The sequence below is a fragment of the Artemia sp. Qi Xiang Cuo genome, chromosome 5, assembly GCF_049724085.1.
Source record: "Artemia sp. Qi Xiang Cuo chromosome 5, ASM4972408v1, whole genome shotgun sequence".
In the NCBI taxonomy this organism is placed as follows: Eukaryota; Metazoa; Arthropoda; class Branchiopoda; order Anostraca; family Artemiidae; genus Artemia; species Artemia sp. Qi Xiang Cuo.
Window position 1 is genome coordinate 70,614,849 of NC_142798.1, and position 21,645 is coordinate 70,636,493.

At 34.0% G+C, this 21,645-nt stretch overlaps 1 protein-coding gene across 1 annotated transcript in view; it reads right to left on the reverse strand.

Moving 5' to 3' along the window:
• LOC148952463 (deoxyuridine 5'-triphosphate nucleotidohydrolase-like) overlaps positions 1-19,960 on the reverse strand; it is a 26,609-nt gene extending 6,649 nt beyond the window's left edge. The window contains exons 1-3 of the mRNA XM_089089210.1: positions 19,808-19,960; positions 12,535-12,671; positions 4,054-4,246 (exon numbers count right to left, since the gene is read on the reverse strand). Coding sequence (XP_088945336.1) covers positions 4,054-4,246; positions 12,535-12,671; positions 19,808-19,953 — 476 coding nt within the window. The 5' untranslated portion in view covers positions 19,954-19,960. The remainder of the gene's footprint in view (positions 1-4,053; positions 4,247-12,534; positions 12,672-19,807) is intronic.
• Between the last annotated feature and the right edge of the window lie 1,685 nt (positions 19,961-21,645).

Sequence of the window (21,645 nt, forward strand, 5' to 3'; positions counted from 1 at the left end):
CTGCTTTTTGTGTGACACCGTGACACGGTGTGCCACGGTTTGTTTGACACCGTGGGCCACTTTACTGACGGCGTTACTGCTATGTAAGCAAGTCAGATCCAAAATCTACTAAGTTTGTAAGACAAACAGTGAACGAAACAAAAAAAAGCGAGTTCATTACTAATTAATTTCAATGCATCAATCATATTGTAAATAAATTCTCCAAAAATTTTCAGATTTTGTTTATATGCTCGAACATAGAGAATATTCATATCCAATTTAGCATCTAGAATATAAATTTATGTTTTCATGATTATTTTAATATTAACTTTTCTATTTGAATATTTATGTCTAAAACATTCAAAGAAAATGAAAACATTTTTGTGTTAGAATATAGGGGATATAGAAGGATTTGTTCAATAAGCATCTTTAGAAATGATTAAGTAAGTAATCAGAAAAAAACTGGCTTCAAACTTTTTTTTTCCTTATTAACCCTTTCTTTACATGGATGCACTAAGTAATTAGTAATTCAAATACTTTATATTAAAAACATCTTGATCTTAAATAAAAACAATCATAAATTTTTGAAAAGGTATTGTTTTTTCGAGGGTGGGGGGGTTACCAAAAAAAAAACTTTTAAAAAAAAACAACGCAAATTATTTATATTCCATTTTTTTCCGGTTTTTGAGTAATACAAAAAATTCGGAGGTGACTATAACGCCCCCAAAACCCCCACCGGATACGGCCTTGCACATATCTCATATGTATGATATATAATATAACAATTTATAGATACTTTTCTTGTCTCTTGAAATTAGTTCTTGTCACCTGATGTATTTTGATCTGACATGTGATCATCATCAATCAATCAGACTTCAATGCACAAATATTTTTAGCTAGATCTCACATTAGAGACATTACGACTTGTATCTATTTTATAATTGGCGACAAGGAAAAACTTCATAAAAGTCATAAAGAGGGAATCAGTGCACGAACCCATCAAAGCTGACAAGGGTCCTCGTTTCTCGTTTCCTCGTTTCTGTCTTTAGTTCATATCTCAAATGACACAGAGAACTCACATTCAATCAACCCGCGTGTTTTTGCCTTTGTTTTAATTCACACACGCGGAGGGATAACTGCCCTTGAGATAGGTCCGAAAAATACCCCCCCCCCCCCGACGTAAAAAATAAAAATTTTGGTTTTAAAATTGTCATTTTGTGCCCCCCCCTCCAAACCCTCCTGTAAAGGTCGAATCTTAATAGTCCAAAAATGTTTACTTAAATATCATGAAACGGAGAAGAACTATTCTCTTGATGTTTACAGAATTGCCCACAGTTTTTTAGTTTAAGAAAAATAATTTTTCTTTTACTACTCCACAGTATAAACTAGAAAGAGAATAAACTAGCCATACCTTTGAAAGTAAACTTCCTATAGATCATTTCGCATCAAATTCATGGGGAGGAAAAAATTATAATGCTAAGGGTCCCTAAAGTCTTTTTATCAGGATATTTATCATAACAGGTTGTAAGATCTTAAAGAAACTTTATGGGATGCAGGATCGAATATGATAATTGTGGTTTTTGGTGATTTGAAAGCAAACAGGTCTTACGAAAATAAGAGAAGAGTAAGGGAATTAGAGAAGGTTTAAAGCATGAATAAGGAAGATGTGAAATGCAGTCGGTTAATAAAATTGCCGAGGATTTGGAAAATATAGCCACGCGGTATAATAGTAAGATATTATATCGTAATGACTAAAAATTGAGCATGACCCGGAACTCAATTAATGTCAAGGAAAGTATTATGGAAAGATGGGTAGAATACTTTTGACGGACTTTGTCATAAAGAATACAGCAAAGACTCAGTGTCAAAGATTCGCTAGTATCCAGTTTCCTATTTCGATTGGTAATAACAAAAACATGGTATCAATTGGGAAGTTAAAACTCCCCAGGCCTAAATTTATACAGATGATTTGTGTTTTATATAAAAAATAATTGTAAAACGACTGGGTTTTTGTAGGTTTTGAGTGTTGAGGGTGCAGAAACAGGCTCGAAAACTAACGCTACGAAGACCGATTCACTTAGAATAGAAATAAATGACCGTTAAGAGGAAAGGAAAAAATCGACCACGTGGATAGATCCACTTATTTAGGTAGCATTTTCAGTAAAGATGACTTGTATGGTGAAGATGTAAAAATTTGACTAGCCATGAGGCAGGGCAATTTTTCAAAGTTGAAAAAAGTAAGGAAGAATAGGAAGGTAAGTCTACGAGCTACGATTGGAATATTTGAAGCCACCGAAATGACACTGGTCAAGTAAGGCTTTGAGACATGGGCACTTCAAGGGGTTGACGAGATTATCTTAGATGTTTCCAGAGAAATTACCTACGGATATTAATGGGTATCGTCTGACTGACCATATATCGAACTATAACAGATGATGCATTGCCAAATGCTGTGTCTTTTGCATTCCATCTGAGCCCAAACAAAAAAAAGTTGTTCGAGGAAGTTGGAACTTCATGCAACGGGTTTCAGATTGAGCCTTTGAATAAATTGAGATGAGAAGAGCGGGTGCAACTGCGTGGGCATCAGGTAGCTTGGAATGGTAATGAGTTGTTGTTAGTGGTAGTAGCAACAGCAGACGAAATAGAATCAAATCTGATATTTGTGGATAGGAAGAGATCTCAGTTATTGGTTCTCAATAAAACTTAGTTAATTAGGGAAAGAATTTCCCTAATTACTTGTCTTCATCACATCTGCATGAAATGGGCATAAAATCCCATGAGTTGGCGTCAGAATTATGCTTTTTGATTTTGGGACGGAAAGCTGCCTCTACAGAGACGGGGGGGGGAGTTCTAGTCATCAGGTCACCGACTAGATAGGCTATAAGATCTCACCCAAGCCTGGTGGAAATTAAGAATAGAACAATTGTGCTTGCGTTGCGTTTTTGGGTTTCGGTTACTGATCCAATCTTACGTTGGGGAGCGAGTCCCTCCATTCTTGTCATCATGACACAATCGGAACGGTTTGCCTGACGTAAATAGAACTTGCTGGGAAGTAAAATCTAGCTTGCACTTTGTGTTTTTATTGGGGGTCATAGTCGATTTTTATACCCGAGTAAAAGGGCAGGAGAGTTGTGTTAAATTATTATGGGGGAGGGAACGGGGCTTATAAAGTTTTAACCTGTTACAGTTTGAAAAATACCTTTATTCGTGTTTATTTTCAGTGAAAAATGCCTTTTTTAGTATTTTCATTGAAAAAATTTGAAAAAACGCCAAATTTGTCCTCCCCTATATATTGAAAAATATATTTGGTCTCCCTATAATTTCGTGAATTGACACCACTGAGAGCAGGGGGTGAATTCATGTATTCGGAAGATCTAATCAGGTGTCTAAATTTTAACAAAAATTGAAAAAAGTGAGAGGTGATTTCCAAATTATTATTCACCGAACACAAGGGAGGTACCAGCTAATGTGTTGGGGGGACAGGGCACGATCTATTTAACTTTTGTAGGCGAGTAGAATAGAAGGAACCCTAAATTCTTGACATAAGCATGCTTAGAGAAAGGGGGCCAGATCTCAGCCATACTAGAGGGACTAAGAGCAAGGCTAATAGGTATGCCTCTTCAGGGCCTGCAAATGACCTGACCCCTGCAGCATGAAAATATCTTTTTATCAGCTAAATTACAATACGGACTACCAAAATTCACTTTATTCGTATATGGTTTCTGTACTCTATCGGGCCTCCTGTATGGAAGGGTTACATTCTTATTATCCACATCTCGTTACCTAGTATTTAGGATCTTAGTTAAATTTGGTAGGGGTTAGCAGCTATGAATTTTTTTTTGTGCCTATAAAGGGCTTGAGTCCAATTCGATAGAGGCTGTCTCCTGTGTTGCTCCAAAGCTGTGACTCATGGGTCACAGCGACTGAAATACTTCACCAGGTCGTGGCACAGAAAATCTAAGAGATCTAGCTGTTGTTTATCGCGTATGTGCTTCTGGTGCTATTTTGTGCGGCGTTATTTTTTTTATTATAGGATCAATTAATAAATTTTTTAAGATAATTAAAAAACCAAACATGGTGCAGATAATTGGTGAAACATTAAAACTCAAAAATAGACATACATCAACTTCCGTCACTGTTGGATAGCAAATCTTTTCACAGATCAGCTGAGCAATCCTGTCACCTTTAGCAACCTTAAATATGTCGTCTCCAAAATTAAACAGGATGACTCCAACATTTCCCCGATAATCTTCGTCAACCACACCAGCTGTAAGGAATCATATAAGCATTAAAACAATAACAAGATATGACAAAATGAGCCAGGTAACAAACAATAAAGATCAACATCCACATTGAAGAAGAAAACTTATTTGACCTCTTATTGAAATTTGGAGCAGGGGGAGTGCAGAAAATAGGTTTTGGATATGCTTATCTTTTTGGGGTTGAGATGTAAGTCAATGTTGCCGTACAAAAGGAATTTGTTATTTGGCTCGTAGAAACCACTTGCAAAGAAGGAACCAAAACATGTCAGAATAGATGGCATTGATTTTTGCCATATAAGTTTAAGTTAAAACGTTTTTGGTTTTAAATTTTGTAATAAAGACACAAAAAGCTGATAAAAGAGGAAACTCAAGTTTGCCATAAAGAAAAAAAAACACAGCGAGCGCTATCTGGCGTTACCCAGCAAAATCATGAAACTAACAAAAACCTAAATAAAGATATTATTTGTTTCTTTTGCGTGTTTTTTTTTTTTAATTAAATTGGGTTGAAGACAAAAGCCGCACTTTTGAAAAAAGGATATATACCGTGCAATTTTTGGAAAGCAGCAATGTCCTGAAAACTAACATAGTTAGTCCTCAGGTTATTTTATAATCCAGAAAATGTTTGAAGTCAAAGAGTCTGCCTAACTTCACGAGATATCGGTTTGACTGCAAAGGTTGTTTTTTTTTTACCTTCAATTACCCAATTTTAACTAATTAAAATTAAGCTCATTTGGAATTTTTCAAATTCTTCCGGGTAATGCTACTCCGTCAGTGTCAAAGATTCGCTAGTATCAAGTTTCCTATTTCGGTTGGTAATAACAAAAACAGTTTAACGAACAATTTGTTGCAGTCCACTATCAGTTTACCCCATATTGAAAGATGATATTTGTAATATCTGCATTAGTTATTCTTTGGAACAGGGTACCACATTCCGTCCACTATTTGTTCCCTTATTAATCCTTTCTTTATGCGGATGTACGAAGTCATGATTCATTCAAATACTTGATCTCCAAAGCCTCTGATCATGAACTATAAAACAATCAGAAGAAAGGATACCGCATCCCGTCCACTATTAGTGTTGGGCAGAGGTCACTTCCTTAGATTTCAGAGGCATCATATATTTGTCTGGTGCTAGGATGGAATTATCTTTCCAAAGTACCTTCCTTCCCCTTCCAAGAGGAGAAATAAAAATATTATGACTTAAAAAGTCAATTTTCGTGTTTGGACCCTTTCCATCCTTAAGAAAATCTTCTAATTCCCCCAGACGGTCAGACTTGTGTACAACTATGTTTAACAACTAAGATATGGACAAATTTCGTGAAAAAAATATGCTGAAAACAATTTAGGGACAAATATGGGTACAATTTAACTGGAAGTCCTCGGGGATATCTTGTTATCCAGTCGGAAACCGGCTTGAGCCCTTTGCGTGACATTTAAAAGGAGTTGATGGTCTCTCGCCTTCATTGGTTGGACTGTTTTCCATTTTTGAAGTATTAATCATTTTAACAATTTTATAAAAAATTGTTACATGGTACGATACAACCGAGAAAGGCAACTACCGTATTGATATTTTGACAAGTGAGTTCAGGCGCCTTGATTTGAACTTCTTAGGAACATTGGGAAATCATCTCCCAAGGATAAGAAATCTGAAATTTGTTGATATAGACTTTTTTATTCAGATGGGAAGGACAGGGTGCATAGACAGGGAGTAGGACTAATGATGGAAGGGCAAACTTCTAAGTTCTCTTTAGGCTGATAGGGTGGAAGTCATAGAGTTATAGTCGAACATTTTATGACAAAAGAGGTCGAGCTATCAATCATAGTGGTATATGGCCCAGTAGAACCCAGAGACGGAAGCGGTTGTAACTCGGATGAATATCCCATACAGCCACCAGATAACCAATGTGGTACATTATTACATCATAGAGAATCTGTTTAAGGGCTAAATAAAAATCTAACGTTTAGATCTATGAATAATTAAAAAAAAAGTGTATTTGTTTATTTAATTTCTATCTTATATCTAATGTCGTCATGGTGACTAACGTATAAATAACATCATGCAACCCCTCCCCCCGCGAGTCTACAGGAAAGTTAGAAAACCAGACAGACATTAAATTAATGGATGTTAGAACTTAATGATGTAGAAGGCGGAAAGAATAATTTCAGGAAAATAGTCACTGAGTTCTCAGCTGAGGTTGTGGGGTAGAAGCTTAGAGAACATAGTTCTCTGTAGTTCGTCATGTAGTTATGACGCTCATAGTTTTTCGGGATGAGAATTCAATTGGACACTTCGAAGACCAATCGGACATTAAATTGAAAAATATAGAACATAATGATGTACAAGGTGGATGAAACAATTTCAGGAAAATAGTCACTGAGCTAGCAGCTGATGTTTTAGGGTAGAAGTTTATAGAAGCAGTAGGAATATTAACGAAAAAGTTCAAGCTTGGTAAAAGAGAGACAAATTTTAAACAGGAAATTCCTGTGTGACTGATCTTGCGACAAAAAGAGGTAAGGATGGCAGAAAAAGTATCATAGTGAAAATTCTGGACAGGTTAAATGCATAATTTGGTCATAATTCTAGAGAATCTGTAAAATACAGTTACGCGCCGTAATAATCATGGTTGCAGAGGTAGTTGCAGCATAGTAAAGAGCGAACTACAGCCCATAGTAACCAAAATTTAAAATGCGCTTTTTGAAAAAAAACTGACTAGTGAAAAAAATGCCATATGACAATCACTAAGGATTTGTAAATATTATTTCGGTTCTTATTAAAAGTAAAATTTTATTGCGAAAAGAAATTTATGGTGATTTCGAAAAGGAAACTGAAACCCCTCGCGACGTCACATCAAAATAAAAAGTGTGTCAGTGCAATCAGCATGGTCGAAAACCCTGTTCAATGACATTACAGCCCCTCTCCTTGAACAAAGGAAAATCACTTTTTTGCATTGGTAACACTGATCTGTCTCCCTTTTTTTCTTTTTGTTCAGTAGGCCTAGCGAGCTACCAGAACATCATAGAGAGAGGCTTATTTGCTCATTCAAAAGCTATTTCTGATATTTACATGCTTTTTATAAATTCCGCCATTTGCAAGTCCCATATGGCACTAAAATATTTTTTATAGCTCATATTAAAGATATTGCTCATATCTACGTTCTTTCTATAAATTCAACTATCTGCAAGTTCTAACTGGCACTAACAACGGCAGTTTTGGTGCCATGTCTCAAGTGGAAAAGCTGGGGCTATTGGGCTAGCAAAAATTTTAAGAGTTATGTTTAATGGCTCATTTGAAAGCTTCTGCTAATATATGCGTGCTTTTTGTTAATTTTACCATTCGCAAGCACGAATAGTACTGAAAACAACACTTTTGGGGCCCCTTCTTAAGTGAAAAGACTCTGGAGTACGACACAAGTACTTTTGTAATAGCTATGTTCCAGACCCCTTATCTTAAGGTTTACAAGAACCCCTACCGTCCTCCCCCCTCCCCGCCCCCTTAGGAAGTTTCAAAAAACGTCTTCGACACAGTAAGCTACAGCAAACGTAGCAGGTTCCCACACCAAAGTAGATAAATTCTTAATTGCTCAAATAAAATCTAGTTCTTATATTTAATTGTTTTTTACAAATTATACCATCTCTTAGATTTCACAGATGTCAATGTTAGCTAGTTTCATGGGACAACTTGGAATAAACTCTTTGTCATGGTTGAAACATTAGCTGGAACCTAGTAAAGATCGAACCATAGCCCATATTAACTAAAAGGTAAAAAAAAAATGTTAAAACGTTTTTTTCTTCTTATTTCCAGGCCTAGCGGGTTACTAGAACATCATAGAGAGATGCTTAAGAGCTCATTCAAAAGCTGTTTCTCATATGTACGTGGTTTATATAAGTTTCGCCATCTGCAAGTACAAACTTTTGCTCACATCTCCGTGCTTCTTATCAATTCTACCATTCCTAAGTGAGATATAGCACTAAAAACAACACTTTTGGTGTCACTTCTTAAGTTGAAAATTTTGGAAGTACAAAACGGTCCCAGTGCAATAATTGTGGTCCATAGCCCTTAACTGGAGGTTTATAAGAACCCCTCACGTATAATCCCCTTCCAAGCCATCTTAGTAAATTACATAAATCACCTATTAATATTAAAAGGAAAATATTATTGAAAAAACAAATTAAATAAAACTAACAACTTTTAAACTAAAAATACAAAAAATTAAGATTGAATGATAAACAGCTTTGAATTGAACCTTCAAACTTAAATCTGTGATGAAGACTATGTGCGAGTTCTAACAGCGGTAATTCAGGGGAAGGGACGTCTTTTCTAGGGTCCTTTCTGTAGTAGTTACTAGGGGTATCTTATCTCCTCTAGATCGGTTATGATCAGAAATTTGATTAAAAATAAGTTTTCAACTGAAAATAGTGAGTGACATTAAAATTATAAGAAATAATTCGTATAAATAAAAAAAAAAGATCATAGTGTCATTGTTTCAACAACAAATAAAACAACTAATTATGTTCCCTATGTTTCTAGGATTATAGAAAACTAGCGCTTTCCTGAAAATACAAAATAATATATAATTTTTGGTACAGTAAAAGCAAACCAATTAAGGACATTTTTTAAGGAATAAAAATAAATTAATTTTGTATAGTTTCTTTATTTATTTATTTTTTTTTTAATTTGGTGTCAATTATGAAAAATATATAAGTTAAATTAATTGATCTCGGTGTGGTTATGAAAAGTACATGTTATGATTATTTTGTAGACAAGTTCCAAGTAAAGACATATTGATAGTATTAAGACTATAAACTAGCTTTAGAATTTGTATCATAGCTTGAAATTCACTGCTGTATAGAGAGAAATAACCGGATTTCCAGAGTTCATATTATATCTTATTTGATCTTCATTTCAAGCATTGTTTAATTATATTTCTTAAGATTTAAGATTGTATATTATTCACTATTGGTATTATAGCTGGCAAGACAAAAATACTACCTGATAAGTCAATCCAATATTTCTGTATACTGAGAGTTACTGATATCACAGCTGGTGTAAAACTATAAAGTAAAACTTTATAGATTAGTTTATTGTTGTCAAACTACATACTCACTTTTGACTCCCAAATCAATATTCCTATTTTTAATAATTAACTTTTGTGTTTTCAGTAAAGCGCTAGTTTTCAAGTCTTCTATAGTCCTACAAACATAGGGAAACATTATTAGTTGGTTTATTTGTACTAGTTTTATTTATATATGTTTGATAGACTGTGAATTAATAATTTTTGTCCGTTTTAAGTTTCAACTTCGCTATTTACTTCCCTCGGATTTTTTTTTTTTTTTTGTTAATAAGATAATGTCCCGACATGTTAACGAGAGAATTTCCGATGATTTATTGTTAAAGAAGATTTATTAAAATACGGCAAAAATAATAAGGAGGCGGGTATTGATATGATCTAAGTTGAGTTTTTCAAATAAATTGGGCTGTGAAGTCAGGCATAACAGACAAAAAATTATAAATATGATTTCTGATAAGGGAGAAGTACCACGACATTTCCGGAAAATTATAATTAAAACCTTTTAAAGGGGGCAGCAGCAAATATAGTGACCACAGAGGCATTAATTAGCATGGTTCTGGTAGAAAGCAAACTATTTTGCACGCCATATCGTATAAGATTAAGAGATTATTTAGATGTAGTTTAAGAGAAGAACAGTGTAGTTTTACAAAAGATAGAACATGCGTTGACCATATTAGTAAGCTTAGAATAATAGCAATAAGTATCAGAGTTAATATAGCCCTCAGTTGCATATATTATGAACAGAAATCTGTCTGAGCTGAATGCTCTAGTGATTGTTCTATTTATATATGGTATGCCAGACAAGAATTTAAAAGAGTTTTCTATGTACAAGGATAACATTGCTGAGGTTAAGATACGAAGAAGAATTAGTTTGTGGTTTGGTGTGAATCATTTCATTACCATTTCTATGGACTATTTCAATGGATTTCGTCCTTAGGAGCACAGAAAATTTAATGGGAGACTATGGTACAACAAAGGAAGATATAACACTTCAGGATTTAGGTTATGCGCCTTATTTAGGTGTCCAAGGTAAAAAATGCTGGCAAAACCAATGGATTTTCTGAGTTACTAAGTAGAGCCATTAACTACTATGGGGAGGGTTGCCTCCTTACGACTTTTTTTGCCCCCTCTAGACCTAAGTACACTTCCTGATTTTCAGTTTCTCCACCAGTTTCAGGAATACACAATTTTTATGATTATATTTATGATTATTATTATATCATTTTTAGGTTAAATTTCCAATTGAATGAGCTCTCTCCCAGGTTACTGCGACCGTGCCTTCTAGACGAAGTGGTCAGAAGAACATGGATCCCTCATCTTTCTCTACTTAATGCGCCTCAGTAGGCACACTTTTGAAACCTTTGTATACATAGAATACAAAATGCCTACCCATCAATTTGGCTCAATCCTAGCCTCTTTGTATGTCTATTAGTTCTTTCCACTTTTAGGCTGTTTACTGGATATTCAATTTCCCCCGTCCAGGATATTTTTAAATTCACACCAATTAAAAGACTTAAGGAAAATTCTTGGAGCGAATAAAAAGCCAAACTCGGAACAGGATAGAGAAGAGTTTAGAGCAATTGCTGCAGTGTTGGCCTCAGTTGCCTTGTGGTTATGATGAGCTGTTAGTAGTAGTAGTAGTAGCATTTTTCGTCCATTTTCTTCATTTCTTTTCCAAGGGTTGAAGAGTGTAAGAGTCATTTGGAGTGATTATTTTAGTGTTTGTGTATAGTTCTTATATTAGTTCCAAGCTTCTTTTTTGTAGATATTGTGCTTTGAGTTTATTTTTCACATTCAGTCACAATGAAGAGTGATGACAAACTTAATGAAAATAAAACGAATAAACAGAACTTCAATTCTGGGAATGAAAATTTCAGTTGGTGACCACATCAGAATCAAAAGTGCTATTGCAATCAACCTCCATAGCATTTTTAAATGCAGCAACGTTATTTTATATCATGATATTCTGTAACTTTGAAGAATTTAATATTACTAGACAAAGTGTTGTTGCACTTCTAAATTCTCAGCAGATGCCCAAAGGTATGCTTTTTAGGGCTATTTTGGATAACAATCGTTTTTTTCTATTTTTCAGGTTTTTTTCACGGGGTAAAAACCCAGAATCTTCAAAATCCTATGAGTAAGACACTTAAACTATATAGAATCTGAACTAAGCATTATTTAGTCTCGAATCAAGTATCTTTAGCTATCGATACATATATTTTTTATATATGCATACGTATCTTTTATATGTTTTACATATAAATACATCTTTTACCATCTAGTCCATTTTTACCTTTCCATCTTGTTGTTGGTGCTTTTTACTGAGACAGTAACAGAGCAAATGGAAGTGAATTTGTGGGCTGAACGAAAAATTCAAGAAAATAAAATATTTTCAGCATTGCCTTTAATTTCAATACAAATTGTTTGGCATCTTAAAACCTGAAAATGTTTTATTATGTTTATTGTTCTTGTCACACATGTGCACTCCCTGCAAAATCAGAAGCGCTCTCATAGCAAACACCGTTATGACACAGAGCACAAGTTCAAAGACGGATTGAATTTTTTGTTAGCAAATTTGTACAGTTTTACAATATCCGGAAAAATTATTCAATTCCAATATTCTGTCATCCATTAATCTAATAGTATTATTGCACAACAAGAAAAAAAATAACTAAAATTCAAAGTGTATACTCTCTTTTATATACCCATATAAAGTTATATTTAATATAGGCCTACCTTTTTTTATATACCCATTCAAATTATATAACCTCTATTTTGCTTCTTTTTTTTAAAACTAGAGTATGCTATAGTTGAGCTACAGTGAACAGCCATGTGCTCAAGGATCCCCCCCAAAAAAATGAAAGAAAAAAAATATTCTGAAATAGCTAATCAAAGTGATGTGACCTGTATACAGGCATGAAACCAAAAAGGTTCTTGTTATGACAAAATTTTTGGATTTTTACAGAGACTGCTCAGCTTTCACAGAGTGAAGATTCCCTCTAGCGTACCTTTCCCCTGCTCCCATGCATACTTGCGAGCAGGAGGGATAGGAACAATAAAATTGTCATACAAAAATTTCCTTGGAAAAACGGTTCATTTGTACTTTACCCACTCACCACAGACCCAACTCCCCTCCCATCCATCTTTTGTAATTTGACATACACGCACTGACACTCTAATATATTATTGCTTTACATGGGGTTAGATTACAATTAAATCAATACCTCCAACATCTATCCCATATTTGAATGCAAGACCACTTCTTGGAGCAATTCTGGCATAGCACCCATGAGGCACCTGAATTTGAATATCTGTCTTAGCCAAGACTCTTGATTTGGGGGGGCCTTCATAGTCATATGCGCTGAAAAGCAGAAATTCATCAATTCTAAGCATAGTTCAGACACAGTCATAGCACAATAATACTACAAGATTTGTTTTAGAAGAACTTTTTTTTAGGAGTGAATTAAAGTCTTGTCTATAATGTCCCCTTATATATAAACAAAGAGCAACTTGTGTAATATATAAGTTGCCTCCATTGTAATATATAATATTTAAGTTATGTAATATATGTACACTTGCCCTTGGGGCTATGGCGGTTTTGTCATCCCTGGAAGCATAGTTATTTGACTTTCCAACTATTTTGAACAAGACAACTATTACAAAATTTTTATTAGATGCCTTCGGGGCCATTGCAGCTAAAAACGGCACAGGAGGGGGTTGGTTGCCCTCTCACCATCTTCCAATATTCCCCTCGACATGCTCTGTTTAACTTAATACCTTCAGTCATTCTAGAGATATTGCAAATATGTCTTTTTGAAAAAACTGGATGTACATAGTATCTTTTGATTTAATCAAGCATGCCCATCACCATACTCTGAAGTTTTGCCTTTAACTACATAACGTTTTTAAAAGCAGTCAAAATCAAACATTCTACCTTTTCCTAACAAAAAGTCATGCAATCAAAAAAGGAGGGCAGGCACATAAAAAAGCAAGGAGAGGGTAGGAACACACCTTGAATGTTTCATCCTAATGCCCTCAGCTGTTCCTTAGATATTGCTGATATTCCTTTTTCATAGCCAGAAAGGACAAATTGCGTTTTATGTGTTTTGCATCCCTCTCCGCATTTCCTTAAAGTTTCACTGTGATACTTGGAGATCCAGTATTAAACACACCCTCTTTTCCTGATACTAATTTTAAAAAAACTTTCCCAAAAATAAGTTTTTCAAAAAAAAATAAAGGAAATTTTAAACTTAAACTCAGCAGATACAAATACCTGTTAAAATTCAAACTCAAAACGACCAGAAATTACTACTAAAGAATAAATGAAACCCAAAACGAACAGAAATTAAATAAACAATCATAGGAAAAAACATACAACAAGTAATAATATAAATGAATAAATAGATCTTAAAGCGAGTAATGCTTAGATTGAATACAAAAATCAAGCTTAAAAAAAAATATAAATATATATTTTGCTATTGAAGTATAAATAAAACTTAAAACTAACAGAAATTAAATAAACAATCAATGCAAACAATCATAAAATATATATTAATGTAAATGAATAAATAAATCTTAAAACAAGTGAAACTTAAATCGAATATGCAAATTAAGCTTGAAACGAACAAAATCACTACAAACATGAGTTTGGATATCGCCTCCTTCACTCACTGTATAAGTCTAAAACCTACTGCGTCATTGGCGCTTTACTGAAAACCAACTTTACTAAAAGTATTTTATTTTGTACTTAACATTGACATTTCATTAAAACTATAGTAAAATTTTGAACTCATGAGCTTCCAGAAATTAATATAATTATACATCAAATATTCATTTTAATTTATTAGTTATTTCTAAAGTTGCTAAATACAAATATAGTCACTAAAAACAAGATTTTGGATAATGCCCCCTTACTTCAATGTAAATTATATTAAAAAAAAAAACCAATTTTTTTTAAATGAAAGTAAATAGCAACATTGAAACTTAAAACGAACAGAAATTATTCCGTATATGAAAGAGACTTTCAATTTCCAGTCAAATGAACCCTTTCCAAAGTTTAAACAAGTAGTCTTCCATAAAAACAAGACAGGCCACCAGAGCAATACTTACAACGCCTGCCTCCTGGCCAGGGAGGGTTGCGTTGACACAGAAATTTTTCTTATCTGACCAGTAAATTATTTTTAATTAAATGGCTCTTTTAAAATTTTTATCAGATAGGCTTGGGTAAAAAAGGGTGTGTGTGTGGGGGGGGGCTATTTGCCCTCAGATATCTATTGACTCTTAAAAAGTGAACTATAACTTTCAATTTCCAATCAAATGAGCCCTCTCTGAAGTTTATACGAGCATCCCTTTCATAAGAACCATACACGCCCCCAGGACTACACTTGATTCCAGAAGACCTAATTTCCAGAATTTTCAACCACATTGAACAAAATGGCTATCTCAAAATTTTGATTGCATTTGTTTGGGGAAAAGGTGGCCATGAGAAGAGGGTTAGTTGCTGTCCAATCACTTTTGACAATTAAATAGGGCACTAACCCTTTGAATTTCCAATCAAATGAACCCTTTTTGAAGTTTCTACAACAAAGCTTTCTATAAAAAGCTTATATGCCCCCAGGGCATAACTTGAAAACCCTTGCCCTGAGGGATGTGGGGGACTATCCTCCTCAAAAACATAATTTCTATCTGGAAAGCAACTATATAGAACAAAATGGCTATCTCAAAATTTTGATTGGATGTGTTTGGGAAAATGGTGGGCATGGAAGGGGTGTTCATTGCCTTCCAATCACTTTTGACCCTTAAGAAGGGCACTAGAATTCTTGATTTCCAATCAAATGAGCCCCCTTTGAAGTTTTTGTGACAACACCTTCCATATGAAGTGGCTCTAGAAAAAAATAAAAAATAATAATAAATAAATAATAAAACATTGGCGCTGCATGGCCTTTACTATCGGCAACGCTATAGCTTTGCCTCTGCATGATCTTATATGTTAACAACAGGCAACTGGCATAACTTACCGCATTTGCATCCGGGGTGGAGGGGGGGGCAGTTTTCAACTGTGGAGGCATAGTTATTTTAACTTTGGACTGTTTTAAACGAAATGTTTGTCTCAAAATTTTGATTTTATGGGTTTAAGGAAAAATGGACGTGGGGGGGGGGGCTAGTGTTAATCCAATAAATTTTTACTCTTAAAAATGTCAAAATAACTTAAAATTTATAATAGAATTAGCCCCTCCACATTTTATAATATAACCCCTTACAAAAAACCTAATATGTTAACAAGGGCTATGGAGTGTTTTGTCAACTCTGGAGGTATATTTATTTGACCTTTGGACTATTTGAACAAAATAGTTATCTTAAAATTTTGATTGGATCCAATTTGGGGAAAAGAGGGTGTGGTGGTGGGGGGCTAGTTGCCCTCCAATCACTTTTGACTCTTAAAAAGGACAATAGAGCTTCAAATTTCCAATCAAATGAGCCCCCCTCCAACAGTTATACAACCACCTTTTCCATAAGAAGTGCCTCTGGGAAAAAAAAATAAGATAACATTGAAGCACTATGGCTCTTTACTATAGGCAATGCTATGGCAGTGCCTCTGAAAATAGTAAAAAAGAAGGCATTTTTAAATGAAAACATTCCAAAAAAAGTATTTTTCTAAACCCTATACTGGTGCTCCAGTAATTATGCCAGCTTAACTAGAATATAGAAAAGAATTGGTTTCTAAATTGGTATGAAACAACTGGGGATTTTAATTGACAAGGAAAAATTTCTAAAAAGAAAAGTGAATGTTTTGGTTAGACCAGGGAGATAGTTCAGTAAAATGCAGGGAGTGGATCAATGATTTATTTTTCAATTCATTTTATAAAGAAACAAAAATTTATTTTTCAAAATTCAGGGTGATATTTTTTTTAAAAAAAATAAAATACCAAAACTTGGGTATTTTTCAAAATCTAGATAAATTATAGCAACCCCTTCCCAATGGTACCCCTGTATTAAACATGCCAATTAAAAAAATTAATTGTATTGATAAAAAACCTAAAAAGCAAGTAAAACCAGTGATTTCAAATCCAAACAGTTTTGTCTGGTGAAGCAGCTAAATTATTATTTTATGATTTTCTTCAGGATTTTAGTGATTTTTTCTTACCTGGTGGCAACCTGGATTGAGTGTGTGTTCATCATCTACCTAAAAGTTATCAAAACTACTATTAATTTACCAAGTAAAGCAAGGACTTGGTAAAATCATTTCCTGGGTACAATATGGGCTCTGAATTGATTCTTGAAAGTGTCATAGGCCTACTCCTAATGCAGCTATCTTCCAACATGGCAAAACTCAGCTCTTCTAGAATTTTACCCAAATATTTTCTTCAGAAAAGGAGTGACACAACAAGATTATCATTAGGCCTGAAAAAAATCAGATTTAATTTTGTTTATTCACAAATTATTGAGACAGCAAAGAAACAGACTTAGCTCCAGAATTTTACCTTGCAACTAAATATAAGATGCATTTCCATTGTACATTAATTTTACCAATTCTTTGTTTTATTTGTGAATGAGATTTTGACTGGTCAAAACCACTAGACCTACTTTTGATTGTAAAAGAATTTTAGATGTTCAATATTGAAGGTATGATACTTCATTTGAGGGTATGATACCCTGTAATCACACAGCCAATAATTACTCCAACAGTTAAATCACTGTAAAATCTCTATCACATCACCTGCAAAGTGGATTGTTTCACCATTGGGTTTGACAAAAATTTCTTAATTAGTAATAGGATTAGCTTGAATATCTTAACCCTATTTGATGCTCAGAATTTCAAATACACTGAAAAACAACAAAGGATCCTAATCTCAGACATACATTTGAAACTTCAGCCTAATCTTGGAAAATCTTGGAATTATGCAAAAATATCCAAATCACAGAACAAATCAATTTTTGACAGATTTAATCTAAGAAAAATGCCATGACACAGAATTGTATTTAAATAGCCTAAGCTGCAGGGTAATTTTGTCTAATTTTAAATATTGAAAAAACCTTAAGTCTTCCAAGATTGCAGTAAGCCAATCCCTGCTAGTCTAGTCCTAACTATTAGCTGATCCAAACTATCTAAACCTATCTGCATCATGTCCAAGACTAGGAGCATGTTGTATATGTCTAAGAAAAATACATTTTAATTGAGATATCTGACGTACATGCAGCACTGTATGAGTGCCCTGGGTCTTACCCTGTTCTTTGACAATGATTTATGAATGTAGGTCAGATAACAATGAAAGCAAACATAATAATATGATTAGTAAATAAACATAATATGTTATACTTTAAAGTTAGAATCTTGTTGTTTGTGTTTTTTTAGTTGTGTAAAAACCTAAATCTACGGGATATATATGTAACAATGAGGGGGGACGTGCATTTGTCAGTGAAGGCATTATTTTAATTGGATAGAGTATTAAAAAACATCAAGTAGGGTGTTCACTTAGTCTCTGACTCAGTTATGGAATTTATTATATATTTACATTTCTTCAAATTGATTTAACAGCAAACCAGCAAGCAAGTAGTAATAAGAATATTTCATTTAACTTAAGATATACCAGCTGGGGTATGTGTTTGTCTAGTTGGAGGGGGGAGGACTTTGCAATGAAAACAATTGGGTTCTAGTGTACAATAGGTTCTCCTCAGAAGGAAACACTATAAATATCTGAAAATAACATAAAATTCTTAAATATCTTTTACCTTAAATTGCAGCTAGGAGCAATCTAAGAATTTCTCCTTGTAGAGCTCCAGAATGATGACTAGTTGTATGCAAGAATAACTGGTGACCAAGTGCTGCTCCATCTTTGATAGCATCCCAATTGAATTTACACTCGTTGGAGGACCACTCAGCAACTAGCCTTTGTTTAACAACATCAATGGATTCAGCAGTAACAGTTTCATTAGATAATTTGTTCCAATTGTTGACAATATGTGTTGAGAAGAATTGAGTACGGACTCTAGACATTGTAGACTGCTTGACAAGTTTCAGGTGATGACCTCTAGTTCTTAAATTGGTACCAACAGTAGGGAATAATGCTGAGAGAATATTAGCCCTTAATAATTTAAAGGCTAAAATGGCATCCTCTCTGTTTCTCCTGCATACAAGTATAGGGAGATTCAACTTTGATAGTCTTACAGGATAGGAAAGCTCTTGCATGCCAGATATCTCTTTAGTGGCATGTCTCTGCACATCTTCAAGAAATTTTAAATCTTTTTTAATATATGGAGAGGCAAGTGACATTCCAACTACAACCTTAGGATGCACAAGCCCCTTATAAAGAAGACTGATGACTTTAGAAGAACAAGTGGAAATGACATGCTTAATCAAACCCAAGTTTGAACTAGCCCCAGTAAATATATACCAAATCATATTATTGAGTTTCAAATAAAGTGAATATACCATTTGATGCCTTTTTTATGCTGATTATGCATATAACAACCATTTCTATTGGAAATAAATTTTAGCCCCCCTCCCCTATATATGTGAATTCAGGATATGTATTAGCACATATGGAGGTGGGGGTTAGGTTAGGGGGGTGGGCTAAAAATCATTTCTAATAGAAATGATTATTATATTTCTAATCAGCATAAAAAAGGCATCAAATGGTGTATTCACTTTGTTCCTAACTCAATAATATGATTTGGTATATATTTACCCTAACCCCAGCAGCAGACCTCCTAGCATGAGTGGTGAATTTTTTTCATTGTCAATAGTGATACCAAGATCTTGCGCATTATTTACAGAGGAGAGTGGGTTGCCTAAGAAAAAATAAGAGTGACAAGGATTCTGTTTGCCAAAGTGAATGATATGGCACTTGGCAACATTGAAATCAAGAAGCCAGGCCTCAGCCCATTGACCCAGCAGTTGAAGATTATTTTGTAGCAGGGCTACAAATATATATACAGGGCTTATTCATATCATTCTTAAAAGTACTTCACAGTACATTACCCTCACCAGTTCCCCTAATTGCAAACATAGTCTACAGACTAACTTATAAATTCTTCATGTATTTTTTGGTAGTTACAGGATCCTGAGTAGGCCTACCACTAGGGAAGCATCTGTGTTTCAGCACTCTTTAGATGGCTGTTTTTAATCTTCTTTGTCACTCTTTCCCTCAAATGGGTTTAAAAGTAATGAAACAACATTTAAAAAATTATAAAAGGAAAAATGCATGTAAAATATATAATTTGGGCTGTATATTTGCACATTAGGAGGGAGAATGGTGGTAAAGTGATACACTCTGGATGCAAAAGGTCAAGGCTGAAGGCAAATCATAAGGCGCATTCAGCCCAAACAGACAAAACACTAAGTGATAGCATAAAATAGTGCTAAATCAGGGCATGAGGGAAGATTAATAGGCTAATGACAATTGTGAAGATTGCCAGGGTGGCAACCATTAAATTTGGAGAGCATTGACCTTCAGAAAGAGAATATTAGCTAAATCATAATCAGTTGAAAATTGATACCTTTTGAGATCCAACCCAGCAGCAAAAGCAGATCCTCTTTCGGGTGTAAAGGCATGAGAAGATAGCTTCTTGAATTTCAGGACAGGTTGGCTCATTTTCTTAAATTTGAAATTTTGCGAGAAATTTGATTTTTCAAACCAAACCATTTATCGTACAAAGTATCCGAAATCGCTTCACTTTTGACGAAATTTGGGCGTCTTTTTCCTGTTAAAATTGTAGATGACTTAAACTTAAAAGTTTTGTCATTAATTGTAGAATTGATTCAATCTCAGATAATGAAGTGTCAGATTAGGTTTGACGGTAAATATTATTTTATGAGTGTTTGAATTATATCTAGGAGGATGATTCACTATAATGTTTCAATTTGCCTTTATAAATATTGCTTGTTTTTTTTTTTTAGACCAAGACTAAAATGAAAACAAAAACACCTGTAGTGCCACTCAGTTGTAAAATTCCAACAATATAAGGGAACAGAATACTGAAGCAAAATTCTGGTCCTATTTTGTGAAACTCTTCGTATTTTATTTTGTATTTACTTACCACCGCTTCTTTTATGCTTTTTTCTTTTTCAAAAGAAAAAGTGTTATAGTCTAAATACTTTGGTTTAGCACACTGTTTATAAACATTAAAATAAAACTCAGAACAAGGATTCGTTCAACTTTTTGATTCAGACACAAGATCAAAGACCATTTGTATTTACCCATACATAAAATGAAATTGGGCATACATAATGGTATGTAACATCTCCTCAATATACTTTGAAATTTTCAACTTCATGCCTTCAACTGCTTTTTATATATTGCTGATATTTCATTTTCACAAATAGCAGGCACATAGTTCGTTTTGGTTTTGTTCGGCATCCCTCTCAATATTTTCTTAAATTTTCAACTTAATAACCGAAGACTTTTTAGAGACCCAGGATCAAACATGCCTTCTTTCGCAACAAAAATCCCTAATTTTAACAATGGGCAAAACGTATTACTTATGGCCCTTGCTCTGAAGACTGGAGGGATGTGTATAAATCCCGGAGGCATAGTTTTATGACTCTTGAACTATTTCAAAAGTATTTGGGGGAAAAAAGGTGGGCTATAAACTGTTGGTGAGTTCAGCCATATAAAATGTTCCACAAGAGCAAGGAATGTTGTAAACACCATTCTGTAAACTGTCGTAAGTCCGATCTTTCCCACAAGTCAAGAAACTGTTCAATAGTCTAATTATTCACAGCAAGTTTGAAAAGTATATTTATAAGAAACTTGCTTAAATTTTCCGCCTTAAATTTTTCAAATAGTTAAAACTATTTGACATTTTAGATTCAGAAGTCTGCGGTTCTATATTTATTATTGTGATCTGTAATATAATTTGATGTGATATATATCACATGTATTTTTTGTATTTTTATTATATTATTATAAAATAATGAACAATGTACATTGAATGAATTTGAATATTCAATTTAAGTGAAAAACTTCTTTTCGAAATTTTTTTTTAATTCATTTAATTTTTTTAATTCTGTTCGTTTTGATTGTCAAAGTTTCAATTTTTTCAACATTCCCAATTTCAACATCAAAGATTTTTTTACATCAAAGTCTCACTAAAAAATCGAAATATTAAAGTAAGGTTTTTTCAGTAGTAAAGTTTTTAAGTTCACCATCCTCCTCAGCATTCAATAAAAGTATCTCATGTAAATGTAGTAGCAGTTGCAAGCAATCGCCGTCGAGGTTGCAAGTTGTTGGAAGTAGTCAGAGTTCCAGTCACAACCAGTCTCATTGCAGTTGGGTGCAATAGTAGCAGTAGTAGTAGCGACCTTGAAAGTTTCAAGCTGATACCCTTACCACTCC